Raw genomic sequence first — 17,407 nt, forward strand, 5'->3', positions numbered from 1 at the left:
TCTATTTTCAAGAGGCTGACGGTCAGGGAAGATGTGGAAAACACAAGCGGGAAAAAGCGCTCATGCACACATCTGGTTGTGGGTGTACACAAAACACAGATGACCAAAATGCGCAAGGAAACTTTCGCTGCTTATTGTCCTTAATCTTTCTGCCTACTGACCCAAATTCGTCATATTTCCTGAGTGGCGATTCCACTATTCCTGGCTTCCTGTTTGTTTTTCTCACCACCCACAACACCCTCCAGAGTGAGAGCTCCCACCACCCTCTCTTTCCCCCTCCTCACCCTTTCTTCGGGTACTTATGTGTCGGATTTCTGATCTAGGTCAGTCTTCTGAGGTTCGGTTTCTCTCCTTCTCTGTGTCGCTCACACTCCCCTTTCTAAGACCATTGTTATGTAACAGCGATGATTCAGCTGGAACAGGCCCCGCGTGTTGGTTTATCCAAATGCATCTGGCCTCAGCTGAGTTGTGTCAAACCAGGTCCAACAAATGGATGTGCTCTTAAACCCAAACGAGCACACATAGGTGCTACAAGTTCCTGTGCAGCACCTGTTGTACAGCACAGCAATTCGTAAGGCTTTTGTTGTGACTCCCCGCAAGCACTTCAACTACCCTCCTCAGAAGACAGCTGATGTGTGACAAATTAACTGAAAAAAATAAGGATGCTGGGCCCCGAGAGTAGCTTTACTGTGGCTTGGTGTTCTTATTTAAAGCTATGTCAAAATTAGAGTCACACTTAGTGAACTGTCTAACAAATCACTCAAAAGTCTTCCATTTATCCTCAGCTGTGTTAACATCTGTGAGTGTGAAAACATCAGTAAACTATTCACCCTCTTATCTTTCAGTGACCCCCTCTCATTCCTCGAGAAGGGACTAATCCCACAAAGATAAAAAATGTTTAGATTCAGATAACGCAGATTGCTTGGTACTGATTTGCAGTAACAAGTACTTATGAGCGTGCCGGTTTTTTCCTTTAATTTGTCACCCATCTGCGTCTGGCCCATTATGAGACAGCAGCATAAATTCGGGAGGGTAATAATCTAATCTAGGGTTTATCTTAATCCTGTTAGTGTGAACACTATCGCCATCTGGGCCCAGACACAGCACCACTCCGATTATAATGAACCCATCAAAAGGTCTTCGAGCTCCCACTAAAACTCTCGTCCTCGGGCACTAATGAGTGCCCAATTTATCTCAAGCCATACGCCGATGCTAATAAAGCAGTCAATTGTCAAGATGGTTAGGAAGAGTAAAATATATTTTGTGTTAGAGGACATGAATAATGTGTTTCTGTCTCATCATCAGCTTATTTATTGTATTTAAATTTCCTTTTATTCTCAATTCTTAATTACACAGAAACAACACAGCATTGTTTCTGTGTAATTAATTCTCAAATTATGCTTTGTATTTTATTATGCTTTTTCTTGTTGTAAAGCAATTTACAACTTTGTGTTTTAAAGCTGCTCAGTTCTTCTGCTTATTATTATGGTTGTTGTTGTTCCAGTGTCTTTGGCTAAACATGGAGCTTTAAGCTTGACGATCACCACAACTACTTCCAGTTTATATGCAGAAATTAACTGAGATAAAGGAGCTAATTTGCCTCACTGTGTGTTTATAACATATTACAATAAAAACTGGTCTTAAATGCTTTGAGATTTATATAAAATCTGGTCATTGGCTGCCTATAATTTATTGTTTAGTTACTGTTTGTGTGGCTCTGTGCAGAAGCTCTAAATTTCTGGCTTGTGTTTTTAGCTGAGACTTTCCACATTTAGTTTTGCTGAGTTTGACTTCTTGATGGTTAGCTTGTAATTAACAGTGCATTGTATTTTAGAAGGCAATGAGTAAAAGGTATGTTTGTAAGGCTGCTTAACTTATTCTTTTAATACAAAAATGCTAACTTGAAGATGTGATAGACTTAAGGCTTTCAAATCTAGTACTGCTTTAGCAACCTTTTAGCTTTTTATATTAGTTTTGCAGCCGGAAAATTTGCCATTTTTGGTCATACCAAACAGCACCACATTTGGCAAAGACCAAACACAGCATATCAGCACAAACACCTCATACCAGCTGTCATGCACCGTGGTGGTGGGGTGGAGATTTGGGCTTGTTTTGGAGTTACAGGACCTGGACACCTTACAATCATTAAGACAGCCATGAACTGTTCTGTATATCAAAGTATTCTAGAGTCAGATGTGAGGCCATCTGTCCAAAAGTTAAAGCTTGGTCCAAACTGCATCATAAACAGGACAGTGATCCCCAGCACAGCAAATCTACATCAGAATGGTTGCAAAAGAAACAGAAGAAGGTGATGGCTCAGCCCAAGTCCAGGCTTCAGCCTAAGTGAAACACTCTGGTACTGCCAGATGATTCTTCCTGTTTAAAGGGAGTTTTTTCTTCCCATTATCACCAAGTGCTTGCTCATAGGTGGATGTCTGACTGCTGGGTTTTCTCTCTATTATTACAGGGTCCTTAAAATATAAAACCCTTTAAAGTTACTCTAGTTGTGATTTGGATTGTATTGATTTGAACTGTATACAGAAAACAATGTGTACAACAAAATGTAAATTTTTTCTTAAGTCAACAAAGCACAAAAAAGTCTTCTTCAGGTTGACACAAACAAAACTTCTAGTTAATATTATTGTTCCTCCTTGTCTGCTCATATGAACCTCTAAAATGACCTCCAAATGAAAACACAAGCAAATAAATACACTGATTACTTAAGTTACTGCAATGTTTATATTAATACTGTTAGTTTTACCTGTTAATCTGAAACTCACGTTCAAGATGGCAATCTGTCATGGCAGATAGTTCACTCACACATAACTTAGATACTTCAAAGTCCAGCATACCAGTACTTTTTCTATCTGGTAACTTCCCTGACTGCCAGAATCAACTTCCTCTACTCTTAAAACCACTTAAAAAATAAAAGTCTTATGCTTTTAAAATTAAGTGAAACAATCTGCTATGTTCAGAGGAGGTGCGGTCAGTCAAGAATCTTAGGAGTATGTTCAAACCTGTAGCCACTGCTGGGGGGGCTTCACACACAGAGAAGCAACACACAGCTAGCGCTGCTCTCTCAGCAAACTGCCAGCTTTTGTCAGCCAGCAGATGTTCCATTGTTTGGCTCAGTGGTGTAGGGTTGCCTCAGTTAAAGTTGGGACACTTGCTGCATCTTTTGAATTTAGCCCCATTGAGTGCCATCAACCCCTCCCAACCCCCCCTTCACCCAAAAGCTACTCAGAGAGGGGCTTTACCCCTCCCCTCTGTCCCCTTTAACCCCCCGACAGACCTCATAGTTGTTGTCCCGCAACCGCAACTCCCACCACCACCACTACAACTTTTACCCTCCCCTCTCCCCAGGTCCTTGGGTCAGACCCCTACCCCCGACACACAAAGGCCAATTTATTGACCAGTTACTGCAAAGCGAGGCTGATGCAGGGCGTTTTTGCATCAGTATACCTTTAAAGTGCTCGAATGCAAATGCACACACATCCAAGGACACATATAAGTACTCTAGGTCTGCATTATCAGATGGCAAAGGTGCAGAAGCGTCTGTTCGTTTTGCATAGTTACAATTCCTTCTTTTCAACTGCAAGGCATGACAGTCAGTGACTGCTGTTGTCAGAGAGGTCTATAGTGTCCACCTCTGAGGAGATTATGCAATAATGAATGCCCTGTTTTTCCCTTTCACGCTATAAGCCTGCGTGTGTGTTCTTGTGAAAGACAGAGAAACCTAGGAAACACATGAGCAGCGCAGACTTCCTGTTTTTGTGAAGAACCCATTGGAGAAGGCAGGAAGTGAGGGGAACTGCTGCTATGTATTTTTTTTCTCACAACATAAAGGTAGATGTGTTTAATTAAATGGCAAGGAATTAGGATAGGGATATGGAGTACATTGTGGTCCCTTTTAGTGATCTATGTCACCATTTCAGCATACAGCCCGGGCCCTTTAGCGTGATTGTGTGAGCTTTCTTGTGCGCAATAACAGTATAGAATAGAATAGAATAGAATAGAATGCCTTTATTGTCACTATACAGTTGTACAATGAGATACAGAGCATCTCCTCCTCAGTGTAAACATGCTGGGGGGTGGGGGGGGGGGGAGGGGTACAGTTCTGCAGCGCTATGTACATATGGACAGTATTAACATAGGGAAAAACATATATATATATATATATATATATATATATATATATATATATATATATATATATATATATATATATATATATAAAATGTACAATATACAAGCCGTAAGTAATATGTAATAAATAGTGTTATGTATATACAGTTGAGTTATTGCACATAGAATTGGTATAAATAGTGTATGTATTTGCACGTGTGTGTGGCCGTGTGTTTTTGAAATATAAATTAAGGAGGAAGCTAAAACCAAATAAAACCCCAGTAAGAACAAAGAATCCAGTGCTGGTGAACATGCCTGAGTGGCTGCTTTCAAGGACTGATTAAGGTTATAATAGTCATCTGGCTTGCCTCAAGCCTTCAGGCTGTGTGTTTTAGGGGGGGGGGCTGATAAGGAGTGAGGGTAAAGGGGGGGGGGGGTGGAGGGGTGGTCGGTGCTTCTACTCTCTTTGTTCTGCCCTGCTCCACTCATGCCTTCTCTTTGTCTCCACCCACTAAAGGACCTTTATCTCTATTGCAGTCTCGCGCCAAAAAGGGAGGTGGAGCTGCATGTTGCTTCTTCTTCTGCTTCTTCTTTAGCCTTCTTCCTTTCTGTTTGTCTTTTACGGTGTATCTGATTTTGCAGGATAAATGAAGGTACAGAGTCCAGTCAGTGCAATCCCAGACTCCCTCTTTATTCCTATTTATAGTGTTTCTGTGTCCTTGTTAACATTTCCCGCCACTACAGGGTGCATCAGGCGGGGAGTGGTTTAACAGCCGGTATGAAGAAAGGCTGGCTCTTGTGAGCCTCAGGCCAAATGCTGGCGTTATTCAAATCAACTTGGTGGGTGCGGCCCAACTGTCTCCGTGTCCTGTTAACCCCCTAAGAGTTTCAGGCTATAACACAAAGGCGAATATAATTGTAGGCTCAGGGATTTGCTTCTTAAATGGCAAAAACATCAGTGATGTTGTGCAGATAGCACAACTGCAATTTTTACACAATTACAACTAATAGGAAAGATGCTGATATAGTTTTGTTAACATATACCCTTTTATTGCTCCTGATACTCATGCACGCTGCCGTATGCAAAGCTTTATTGTCACATTTTACTGGGTTTTCTTTTATCTAACATTTGGTCTTATATTTGGGGTTATTTTTCTTTTATTATTTGTTAGAAAATAATAATAGCAGCAAGGACTGAAAAGTTTAAATGTTTTAAGACAGCAGTGTACTACAGTTTAACAACTTCCTCTCTCACACTTGCAAAGTTTCTATTTCACGTCCTCTGTTTACAGCCCCGTAAAAGATGGAGCTGTGAAGTAGTCAGAACATGCAGAGAGTCACAACCAAGCCTCTACTACACTCTAGTGGATGTAAGTGTCACATGCAAAAAAAAAGAAAAAGAAAAAAAGAGTGATGCTGCTGACTCCTCTGCACTTATTTGTCTTTTCCAAATCAGTTCTAGTGCTGAGCCAGGGGCACAGGCCTCCCACAGCTTTGTGACATGGTGTGTTATCCTGCTGGAAGCAACCATCAAAAGACGTGCACTTTGGTCATACGATCAGCAAGCTGTGGCATGTTTAAACAACACTTAATTGGTACTAAAGGCCCTGCAGTGTGCACCAGACTGAACTGTTGATACAGTGCAGAATGGATCCATACTCACTCATGCTGTTTGACTTACTGTTGCCTTCCTTCCTAGCTTTTGTGGCCTTTCCCCTCCAGCCTCTTGTATTGACAAGACATTTTCATGTTTTCATTTTCTTTGTTGTCTGTAAACTTTAAAGATGGCTGTGGAAAAATCCCAGTAGAGAAGCAGTTTCTGAGATACTCAGACCAGCCAGCAAACGTGTCACACTCAAAGTCTTCCCCTGAGCTGATGCTCATTCTGAGAATGTCGTCTTGTTCATGTCTACATGTCTAAATGGATTAAATTGCTGCCATGAGGTTCACCTGTTTTGCCTGTATTGTGTTGTGCTGACATGCAGCTGAACAGGTGTACCTAACAAAGTGAACATTACTGGTGGAAATGTGTGAGACCACTTCTAGATTAGACATCATCATTTGGAGCAGAAAAGAGGCATTAACACCTCAAAAAGGCATACCAGTGTGAACTACAAATTTATGCCAGAATCCACAGGTCTGTGATTTCCTCCTCACTGTTTGAACAAATAGGTTGTAAATAATTTCAAGCTGATGCAAAACATACTTTCCTTCCTGCCTGCCTGAAAATTTGCATAAATGTACATTGTTAATAATACAACAAATCTGTGTATTAATAATTAATCAAAGCTGCTGTATGAAACTAAAAATGCAAAGCTAAACTTCAGAAAAAAACAAACAAATACAATAATAGAAATTATGAACTGAATCAACAGTGTCAGATTTGTATTTCTTACATCTCCTCATTTTGAACACTTACTTCTTCACTTGCTCTCTAACATATCTACTGACAGTGCAAATATCTAAATGAACACATATTTATCTGATGCTACACACACACACACACACACACACACACACACACACACTGAGCCAAAAAAATCCATTAGTTGTCTTCAATCCATAATAGTAATCCAGAGAATCAACAAAAGCTCTTTGTGTCTGGTACGTGGAGGAGCGTGTGTGGTCACAGCTACACATATATTATCCCGTCGGGGAGCATAATCATGTGAGCTGCTGTATTGGGAAGATAAGTGTAATCAACCCTGATCTGCAGCTTTATGCAATTTGGTTGTCAGTTCCTGTAAAATATAACACACATTTAACCCAGACAGACACACACACACACATTTAAGATTTGTATGTGTATGTGGTTAAAAATATGTGCATGTGGTTTTTTTTAAGTCAACAGTCAGTCTTTGTTGCCTTTGTATATTGCTCGTAGATATTTAAAACAGCCATGATGCATGTTGTATCCAATAGGAGTCTGATAGGATGCGGGTCTGTTTTACTCCTTGCATGGGCGTCTGCTCAGTATCGTTTTCCCAGAAACATCTTTAGCTGCTGAATTGCCTGTTTGCTGTGATGAAAGCCCAGCTAACACTATTAATAATGCATTCATGTTCTTCAAAGCACGACATGCACTTTCATCTTTGTTTCCTGCATCACCTGCCTGTTCCTCTGACTGATGTCAGTGTTTTGTTGGGAGGCGGGCTGCACTGCCTCTTGTGTCCACACAGCCAATCAGCTCTAGATGTTGTGCTGGAGTCCCAGCCTGTCTGACTCTGTGGCCGTTGCTTGGAAACTGCGACCATGGCTTTGTAATTCAATCCAAGGAAACATCCTCAAGGGATTAAATGGGAAGGAGGCAAGGAGGCATTATTTGTAAAAGCATGGGGGAGAGTAAATGACCCAGGATGGACTCGATTTCTCACACTGCTGAACAGGAGCAGGAAATGTTAGTGGTGAGTGGAAAGCACATGGGATGCAATGTGCATAATTACTCTTGCAGTTAAATCTAATATAATAATAAAATGCACTAATAATAATAACAACAACAATAATTATTATTATAATCACAGCCCTAATCATAGCTGTAATGTTGTACTCTGTGTTATGTCAGATCTCTACATCTCTAGGCAAGGAGGGCTATATTTCAAGCATTGTGACACATCCCTCCTCTGACACACCAGCGTGCTCTGTCCAATAGGCAGCAACAAGCAGTTGCCACACACTTTCTCACGTGCTGTAGTACTGCTCCAGGAAGTTAGACACTGAAAGGGTTAACAAAGAGGAGGAGGATGCAAAATGGTTTGAAGTCAGTAATGTGTGTGTGAGAGAGGAAAGAGAAGCAAGGAAGAGCTGAGGAAGGAATGTCCTAACACGCGTGATGCTAGAGACAAAAAGGGAAGTGCTTGCAGCTCGAATTCAGCCCTTTTCCTGAATCTCTCTCCATCCTCGTCCTGCAACCTCTCCCTGCTGCTCCGGCCTTATTAGAGCTACATTATAGCTAAGTGGCTCTGCAGCTGCAGCAATCAGGCTGATCTCATCTCTTGAGTGCAGCAAGACTGAATTCAAATTCTAAATGTGTGAGAGTGAGTGAGGACTTTGTTGGGAACTCCTGCCAGAGAGAGAGAAGGGGACTAATAAAGTGAGCCATCGAGGGGAAACGCTAGGGCTCAGTGTGGTCCTGGAGGAGAGTGGCGAACCACAGAGGTAAGATGAGTCTAAACAACGGCCAAAGTCTGAATGTCGGCGGACAAGATTTCACCAAGAATGGAGGCAACAGCAGCCGAGCCCCTTGGGAAGATGCGAGGACAGTTTTGAGGCCCTCGACCCCCACCAGGAAACCTAAATCAGTGAGTATCTATACAGCCTTTTGTTTACAGTATCCATTTACACTTACAGAACGGGTACTATTAATTATACAACGCAAAAGGAGATTCTCCTTGCACATAATTCAAGTTAAAATTAAAGCGTGACAATTGTACTCTTATTTATCAGCCAAGGCAGATTCATGTTCACTATTCTTGCCTGTAGTGTCAAAGAGTTATGTCATCTTATGGATGACAAATGACAGAGTGCAGACACACAGAGCCACTCAACATTCTCAAAACCAGGGGGAGGGTTGAAACAGGTCTGCAATGCATCATTTATAGCTTTGGGTTAACTGAAAATAAAAGCACATAACAATGTAGTTCAGTGAAACAGGATAGTATAGGAGGCATGGCGTGGCTGTATTGTGTTGCCTGGAGACTGAGCGAGGTACAGATGGGTCTTGTTTCGGGTCAGTAAAGTGACCTCATTTGGACTTTTTTTCTGGAGGGGAAGAATCGAAATTTCACCCTGCCAGGTCGAAGTCATCAACGGTGATGACCTCAGCCTTAGCGCTAACCCTAATCTTTGCAATCATAATATACAGTTCTGTCTGTGAAGGTTCTCAGTCATCCAGGTCATCGTAGTCAAAGGAGCTTGCAAAGAAAAGCGTCTGGACTTCTTTAAGTTACTTGAAGACTCTGGCTGATTGGGACCCACACCCAGTTTCACACCTTGGCTCAGGCGATTAGAGGATCATCAGGGGGTGCTTTTGTCCCTCTGTGGGGGGATACTCCCACAGGGTTTATATCTGGGACTCTCCACCATTTGACCTTAGAACTGAAGAAGCTTCTCGGATGAGAGGTGAAACGTCTTCAAGCAACTTAAAGAAGTCCAGACGCTTTTCTTTGCAAGCTCCTTTGAATATACAGTTCTGTTTTTTTTGCTTTCTTCCAAAACATAGATGAAGATTCAGAACTTACAGGGTTAAAAACTGAAACACCTAAAACTTAAAGCGCATTAAGAACACAAAGAATTGTCTAACCTGGGAATCTGACAGAAATATGTCCTGATTCGATTAATACTTTTTAAGTAGTCTGAATATTTTTCATCCTGTGGATTTCTTCGTGCTGTCAATTAAATAAAAGGGTGTGACAGCATATTTCTAAGTTTAGTGGACTCATAAACACCAAAGTATTTACACAAAAGGAAACCTTTCAGATTATGCAAGCAATTTAAACGCCTCAGCCTTTAAAGAGTTAACAGGTGTCAGCCCTTCTGGTGTTTGGACCTACACTATCAGGCTCTGAGGAAAGTATGTTATATCATGCTGTCACTTCTATTCTGTCACATCAGCTCACTCAGTTTATCTACTGTTGCATGCCAGGCAAGGTCAATAACATAAAGGTTTCATCAGGATCTTGTGCATGTTCTTATAAAATTATAATGTCCCTTGTGCCTACGTTCAAGAAAAAAAATACAGCTCTCTACCCAACTGGGTAACAATCTCAGCTCCTCTCATTCAGAATGCTCCTTTCATTCACGCTCCAGCCAAAGCCTGAAAATGCCATCACCATCGCCGTGTCATCTCGAGTCCTCTTCAACATGGAGAAGGAGCAGCAGATCTATGAACAGCAAGGCATGGAAGAGTACATCAAGTACCAAGTGGAGCACGAAACGGAGCCGTTCAGCCCCGGACCTGCTTTCTCCTTTGTCAAGGTCAGAGACTGGGAAGGCAAAGAGCTGGAGAAACAAGCACACACACACATGCACACTAACGCAGAGAGAGATTCACTGTTGTCAGTGTTAGGTCGTGTCTCCGGAGGCGGTGGATGAATACAAACCACAACCACAAACCCACTCAAACACATTCACACGTTTCCATCCCACTGCGGGGATACAGAATTACCCTGTTTGTATAACTGAAACCTGTCTGCTCGTGTTCCCAGGCTCTGGAGGCTGTGAACGCTAAACTGAGGGAGCTTTACCCAGAGAGCGAGGAGCTCTTTGATGTTGTGCTCATGACCAACAACCACGCAAATGTGGGCCTAAGACTCATCAATACCATTAATCACCACCGTGAGTTCCAGGGGCATCTGGGTGACATGTCCTTTTATCTGTTCTCTTCAGCAGTTGTCTTTTTAATTAGACCTTTAAAGGCGCAACATGTAGAATTTATATGTTGTTATGGCATTTTTTAAATTATTTGGTTACATAACCTTTCATTATACATAAAAAGTATTGGTCCACACCTTTTAATCTTTTAATTCAGGTGTTTTCAGTCCCATTGCCACAGGTGTTGTAAAATCAAGCACATAGCCACGCAGCCTGCCTTTACATTTGTGAAAGAATGGGTTGTTTTAAAGAGCTCAGTGAACTCGTGCGTGGTGCTGTAAGAGGACGCCACCATTGCAAGAAATCAGTTGATGAAATTTCTTAACTTTTAGATATTCCACCATCAACTGGAAATGGTATTATTACAAACCAGATGTTTTCAGGAACTGAGACACAAAGTAGCAGACCATGAAAAGCTACACAAGTGGATTCGCTGAGTGTTGAGGGGTATAACTGTGTAAAAGTCACCAGTTCTCTGCTGATTCTGCCAGAATTAAAACCTCCTCTGTCATTTTCAGCTTCATGCCATAAGCAGCTCCTGTACATGTATTCTAGTAGTCTTGTCCATATGTTGTACCTACAGAAAAAGACAAAAAAATAAAAAAAATAAAATAAGAATATGGTATTAATAGATAAAATTCATTAGAAAGTATTCCATTACGTTGTTTCCCCTAAAAAAAAATCTAAAAAAAGTCAAAATGCGTGTCAATTTATTAATTTTTAATCAAACATTTCATATTTTCAAGGTAAATGAGCAATTTAAAAACTCACTGTAATATCTTAAGAAAGTGGTGTAAATAAAGTAGAAATATGATTGTTGATAATTTCTACAGAGCAGTCATGAAAAAGCAAGCACAAACAGTTGATCAGCATTTTGGGAAAGATTAAGGTTTGCTTTTATGTAGATACAACATTTAATATACATCTGAAGCTCACAGGATTCAAACAATAGATAATACAGAAGAGCTGGACAGAGCCACCATAATATTACCTATTGGCATGTGTTTTGAAACCCTTACTAAAGTGTTACCTGTATCTAGTAGCTTGACCATATTTGGATGTGGGTAGAATGCTAATGAGCTTGTTAACTTAGCATTCTTAGCTTAGACAACATGTACTGTTTGAGGGCCATGCACAGATGCAGACTAATAAAATAACCGCTACAAACAATCAACATAGCGACCATCATATCACTTCCTGGTTTGTGATGCATCATTATAAAGCCTCAACTGGATCAATGCAGGGCGCAGATCTGACTGTGAAACTGCACACTTGCTGGCTAAAGAGTTGTGACTGACATTTCATTAGCTAATGATTTTGAGCATACCCTGGATAATCCTTCTTTCTGAAACACAGATTTAGCAAAAAAATAACAAAAACTGACTTTTTGTTTTATTCCACATGATTGTAACAAGTAACTGGAGCCACTGAGCCCTTAACAAATACACCCTTAAAATACATTTGAGAATTTTATGCCTAGCTCTTTATAAAAACTGAACTTTGAACTTTGGTATTGACTCATATTCTTCTCCAGCTGCTCTCCACAGCTGGCCGCCTCTGTTCCCACACTGTCAGTTATTTTATGACCCAAGTCCTTCCCAGGTCACACAGGCACACAAGTGTGCTCACAGACTCTCCTCAAGGCATTGCAGTATCCTCTGTTGACTAAATAAAAGGAAAAAGGACGGATAGAAAGAAAGAGAAGAGGAAAAGAACTGACTGTAATCTAAGAATCTCTTGTAATGTGAGGCTTCACTATTTAACCGAAGCCCCTTTTGTTTATTTCTTGGTTGAAGCGTGTCAATAGACTTCCACTCGGCTCAGTTTAAGGAGTCACTCGAGCCACACTGGATGAATAGAGACTAACAGTGGTTATAGTGGGATGTTTCTCATGATCCCAGTAACATAGTATGACCCCAATAATAAGTGGTGAGAGTTTGGGTCCTGGCTCTTTAGCACCCCATTACCATACTCACTTAAGAAAATCACAAAATCATGGCACTTTCCTTCTTTTCCCGGCTCTGCCTCCTCTGGATATTTTCTGCAACTAAATGTTAAGTAAAAGTGACCATTTTAATCATGTCCAGCTCCATTATTAAATTATTGGTTTTCATTAAAGTAGCATTGTTTGTATAATTAATGGAAACCCCTCACTTCTGCCCGCTTTAACAAATAGTCCAGGTTCCTGTGAAGTTGAATTCATAGCATTGTATTGGTGTCTGTTTGCATAGGTATTTGGTTATGCAGAGTTAAGGATTAAATATGCAACCTGCGCTACATCCATGCAATCCTTCAGAAGCTGACAACTAGTAAACCCACAAGGGTTACACTGTGCATCGATAGATTGTTGACTGATTAAAAGTTCAGTTGAACAGCCCGGTGGAGTTCACCATGATGGGAAAGAAGCAAGAAAAAATTACGAATAATAAAAAAGTAGCATAATAATCATAAACACTGACTACAGTGGGTAGTTTGATTGTTTTGCTAGTGTCCTGCAAAATGTCTTTTTGAAACACAATTATCTCCCCCTGGTGGCTTTTAAAAATAATGCAACTTTAAGGGACACACCTCTGGATATATTCCAGAGGAAGTACACACATATGTGTGTGTGTGTGTGTGTGTGTGTGTGTGTGTGTGTGTGTGTGTGTGTGTGTGTGTGTGTGTGTGTGTGCGCGTGTCCGTGTGTGAATTTATCATCTGTGATCAGTGTTACTGACTGCCTCCTTAGCTTTTGATTTCTCCTTTCTGCAGAGCTGTTTATTGAGCGCTTCTGTATGACTGGAGGAAACAGTCCCATAGGATACTTGAAGGCCTATCACACTAATCTTTACCTGTCTGCTGACCCTGTCAAGGTTCGTGAAGCTCTGGCAGAAGGTGAGTACACAGCCTGCTTCTATTACTGACTCCTAAACAAAGTCCCTTAAAAAATGAAAAAAAGTAAGTGCCAGTCTCTGTGGTGTGATAACACAGGTCTGCAAAAAACAGAAAAAAAGATTCAGCTACATGGGATATTTTTGGTAAATTTGATGTTTTTTAGAGTTTTGAATCCATTTCCCTTCATCACATACAGTTTTTTCTTTTTTACAAAAACACAATTTTTCTGAAATTCCTTATTTTTCCCTATGAACAAAATAAACCTGTTGGGACACCAGTGTGCATGCATGAACCATGTATGCAGCCTGTTACAGTTAATATTCTCATGTCTGTAATATTTCTTGTCAATATTCTTGATATTTATAATTGTCTCACTCTCAGAACGGTTAAATTAATATAAGAAATCATTATTGGATATGTTTTTTTTTTACTCAAGTATAGGATACCAGATTTCAGTTAAAAAGGGGAAATTTTCACTTAAATACACTAAAAACGTGAGTTTTGCAAGAAAAACCTGACAAGATGGAATTTAAATAATATTTTTCCCGGTTTCAATTGGTAAAAATCCATAAGAAACAGTAAAAAAAAGAAAAGAAATCCTATGTAGTTTTTTGGTTGCAGACCTGTATAATCAGTGTCCATGTATACAGCTAATTTTCAAAGATAACCGCTGTCAAATATGTGACCCAGGTATAGCAGCAGCCATCATGTTTACTCCGGAGAAAATGAAGGAAGTGTCGGACACTCAGCTCCGTGTTGCCTTTGATGGAGATGCCGTCCTCTTCTCAGATGAGTCTGAGCGGATTTGCAAGGCCCATGGACTGGACAAGTTCTTTGAGCACGAGAAGGCGCATGAAAACAAGCCTCTAGACCATGTACAGTATACACAGCGAGACATTTTTCCATTGGAGAATGATAGGAAGGGACACCAAAAGTCAAATAACACTCTTATTTCTTATAGAATTACACCTACCTACAACAGCCACCCAAATTCCCAAAAAGTTGGAAAGCTGTGTAAAATGTAAATGAAAATCAAAATCTCCACATTGTTTCACCACTGAAAACATGCAATTTTTAAAGTGAGACATTTTACTTTTATGGAAAACAGCTTATTTTGAGTTAGATGGCAGTAACTTGTCTAAAAAAAGTTGTGAAGATGGCAAGAAAAGTCTAGAAAAGTGCGCAATGGACAAGGCTGAAAATCATTACAGGATATGAATGATCCTTAGGCAAGTGGCACTGCATTAAAAACAGACATGATTCTGTCATGAAAATCATTGCATGGGGTCAGGAATGCTTCCAGAAATCGCTGTCTGTGAACACAGCTCACCGTGTCATCCACAGAAAGCACACAAAGACGAAGCCATATGTGAACAGTGATCTCTAAACACCACTGTTCTGTGTACCGTGCATCATGAAATGAAAAACATGACAAGAATCTTACATCCAACAAGAATTGGACACCATTCCTCTTCCAAAAGCCCAGCGGCTGTTCTCCTCAGTTCTCAGATGTTTACAGATCGTTATTGAAAGAAGAAAGGATTTTGCGCAGTTGGGCCTGTCCCAGCTTAGATTTTTGTTTCTCAGTTTAAACATCTAATACAAAATATGGTTTTCAGAGATTTGCAAATCGTTGGATGTTCCTTCTTTTTGCTTACATTTTACACAGTGTAAAATTAAATCCGCTTGTAAAATCTACACATTGAGCTCAGTTGGCCTGAATTCAGTTGTAGTGTGTCTAACATGTAGTGAGTCACGTATACGTGCAGAAAGATTAACATTCATGAATCTGTTCTTCTTTCTGCAGGGGCCACTGAAGGGCTTCCTGGAGGTTTTAGGAAAGCTCCAGAAAAAGTTTTACGGCAAAGGTCAGCGGATGGACTGCCCCATCCGGACCTACCTCGTGACAGCTCGGAGTGCAGCCAGTTCTGGTACCAGAGCCCTAAAAACACTGCGCTCCTGGGGTCTGGAGATCGATGAAGCTCTCTTTCTTGCCGGCGCGCCCAAAGGCCCAATGCTGGAGAAGATCAGGCCACATATCTTCTTCGATGACCAAATGTTTCACGTGGAGGGGGCAGCAGAAATGGGAACAGTGGCATGCCACGTGCCATATGGGATCGCTCAGAGAGTAGTAAAAAAGGGAACAAAGGACAAAGAGACTCCTAATGCATCCAAATAGCTGAGGTATCACTGTGCAGGAGCACAGCATACAGGGGCATTTACCTTCGGCTTTCATGATTTTACTACTGGAAGAAGTACGCTGTCCTGGATTAACAGTGCAGTTAGTTAATGCAATATCATAGAATTAAAAATATATATGTTAATATTTATCAAAACATTTATTTTTCGCTAACACGTGATTATTGTTATCAGTAAATAAAAAAATTACAGGTTGTATCAAATGGCTTTATTAATTAATCTTATTGATTTATATTAAGATATCAAACAGACATGTTTGATATGTTTATCAAACATGTTCATCAAACAGGGGGCGGCATCAGGGGGATGGGCAAATGTTTATGTTGCCAGGATATAAAAAAATCTTAACTATATAACAGGGATTGCTGTTGAAAATGCTGTTAACATTTTTTTTTAATAAAACATAATAAAACACAGAATTTATTGACAGAATAAAGAATGAACTTTCCACAAAGGGATTCTAGTCAACATGAATTCATCATCAGCTCATTCTGTTCTACTAAATCTGAATAAATGATTCAGGCACCATTATTACAAGTCATTAGTTATAAAACCCTTAATCATGAAGATTTCCTATTATAACCTGGTGCTTAAAGTGGTATTTTAATTTAACATTTATTCTTGGTGATTCATTTTCTCTACCAAACAGATATTTATTTTCTTTACTGCTATATGTTTAACTGACATATCTTATAAAAGAGAAAAAGCTATTTCAAAGTATTAGAAATACTCATACAACTCTAAAGGATAAATTTAATAGAATCTATAATTATCTCTAAATAATAATATTTAGACTCCAGGATACTAAAGAAACATGAAGGATACATTTTTGTTTTGTGGATTTGTGTGATTCATTCACTTTAATTCTTGTCTTCATCTCTGAGTTTTGCAAGCTGGTGCCTTCTGTTGTCTTCTGTTGTTTTATGATGTATGCGTTTATGTGACTTTTGCATGTTGGTGGTATATATGCTGTATATGTAGGTTATATGAATGTACCTTAAGATTTAATATTTTTGAAAATATGTACGTTACTTTTTATTTATTTAATGTTTCTCCTTGTTCACGATGACAGAGAGAAGTCTAAATATATTCAGCATTTACTAATAGTTACCATGTGCAGTTTTAATTTCTACTGCTTCCTCCTGAAGTGCCGAAAGTTCAGTGTCCCAAATTTTTATTTGTCTGCCTGTCTGTCTTTTTTGTCATGAAGTTGTGTTGATGCTGTTGCACTTTATCATTCTGTGAATGAATGTAAAGAAAGTTGGTGTTGAATGAGACCAATGTTGCTGTCCGATGTGAAATCTGGTTAAGAGTGGGACAAATGTGTAGCTGTTTTTCTGTTTCAAAATGGAAGTAAAAACCCTGGAAAAATAATCGGATCACTGTTTTCCTGTCTTTTACCATTGTTGGGCTGTGAAGGTCCAAAATTGTACTTATGATTTGGGGTTAAAGTAAGATTTTACATGTGGGAAAAGACAATAGAAATAGAATAGAGAATAGAAAAGAAGAAATAGAAAGAAATAAGAAATAAATGCACTTTAGAACAACACGCAGCAACACTACACATGAGCGGGAGGAGGGAGGTATGGGGTCTTCACACACCCCCGCCATCGGGGCGGGGGGGCTGGGAGGAGATGTTGGCTGTCCGATTGGCCTCCCTGCTGCTGCAGAGCCTGGGACGGTCTGCTTGCCTCCACCCCGGGGGGAAGGGTAACATCTCTTGGGTCTGGGTTCTGTTTCCCCCTCTGGGGGCCAGGGTACCTGGACCCGAGGTATAGAGTATGTTTGGGGAGTGTGATTGTGTGTACATGTCCATTTATGTCAATCCTTACGTTGGGTG

General features: G+C 40.2%; 1 protein-coding gene across 2 annotated transcripts; it reads left to right on the forward strand.

Moving 5' to 3' along the window:
• The first annotated feature begins 6,760 nt into the window (after positions 1–6,760).
• LOC146647234 (cytosolic 5'-nucleotidase 1A-like) lies at positions 6,761–16,922 on the forward strand. Of its 2 annotated transcripts, XM_085391147.1 has the most exons (7): positions 6,761–7,529; positions 7,688–8,423; positions 9,931–10,098; positions 10,329–10,458; positions 13,246–13,368; positions 14,059–14,243; positions 15,176–16,922. In XM_085391147.1, the coding sequence occupies exons 2-7, from the start codon at positions 8,286–8,288 to the stop codon at positions 15,545–15,547; spliced, it is 1,116 nt and encodes a 371-aa protein (XP_085247273.1). In that variant the 5' UTR covers positions 6,761–7,529; positions 7,688–8,285; the 3' UTR covers positions 15,548–16,922. The 2 variants fall into 2 exon arrangements, with proteins under 2 accessions (XP_085247273.1, XP_085247271.1); XM_085391145.1 differs by having other exon boundaries at positions 6,761–8,423.
• Positions 16,923–17,407: the final 485 nt, after the last annotated feature.

Source organism: Rhamphochromis longiceps, linkage group LG19 (assembly GCF_057381845.1).
Source record: "Rhamphochromis longiceps isolate RC_006_pf linkage group LG19, R_longiceps_female_GT1.1, whole genome shotgun sequence".
Taxonomy (NCBI): domain Eukaryota; kingdom Metazoa; phylum Chordata; class Actinopteri; order Cichliformes; family Cichlidae; genus Rhamphochromis; species Rhamphochromis longiceps.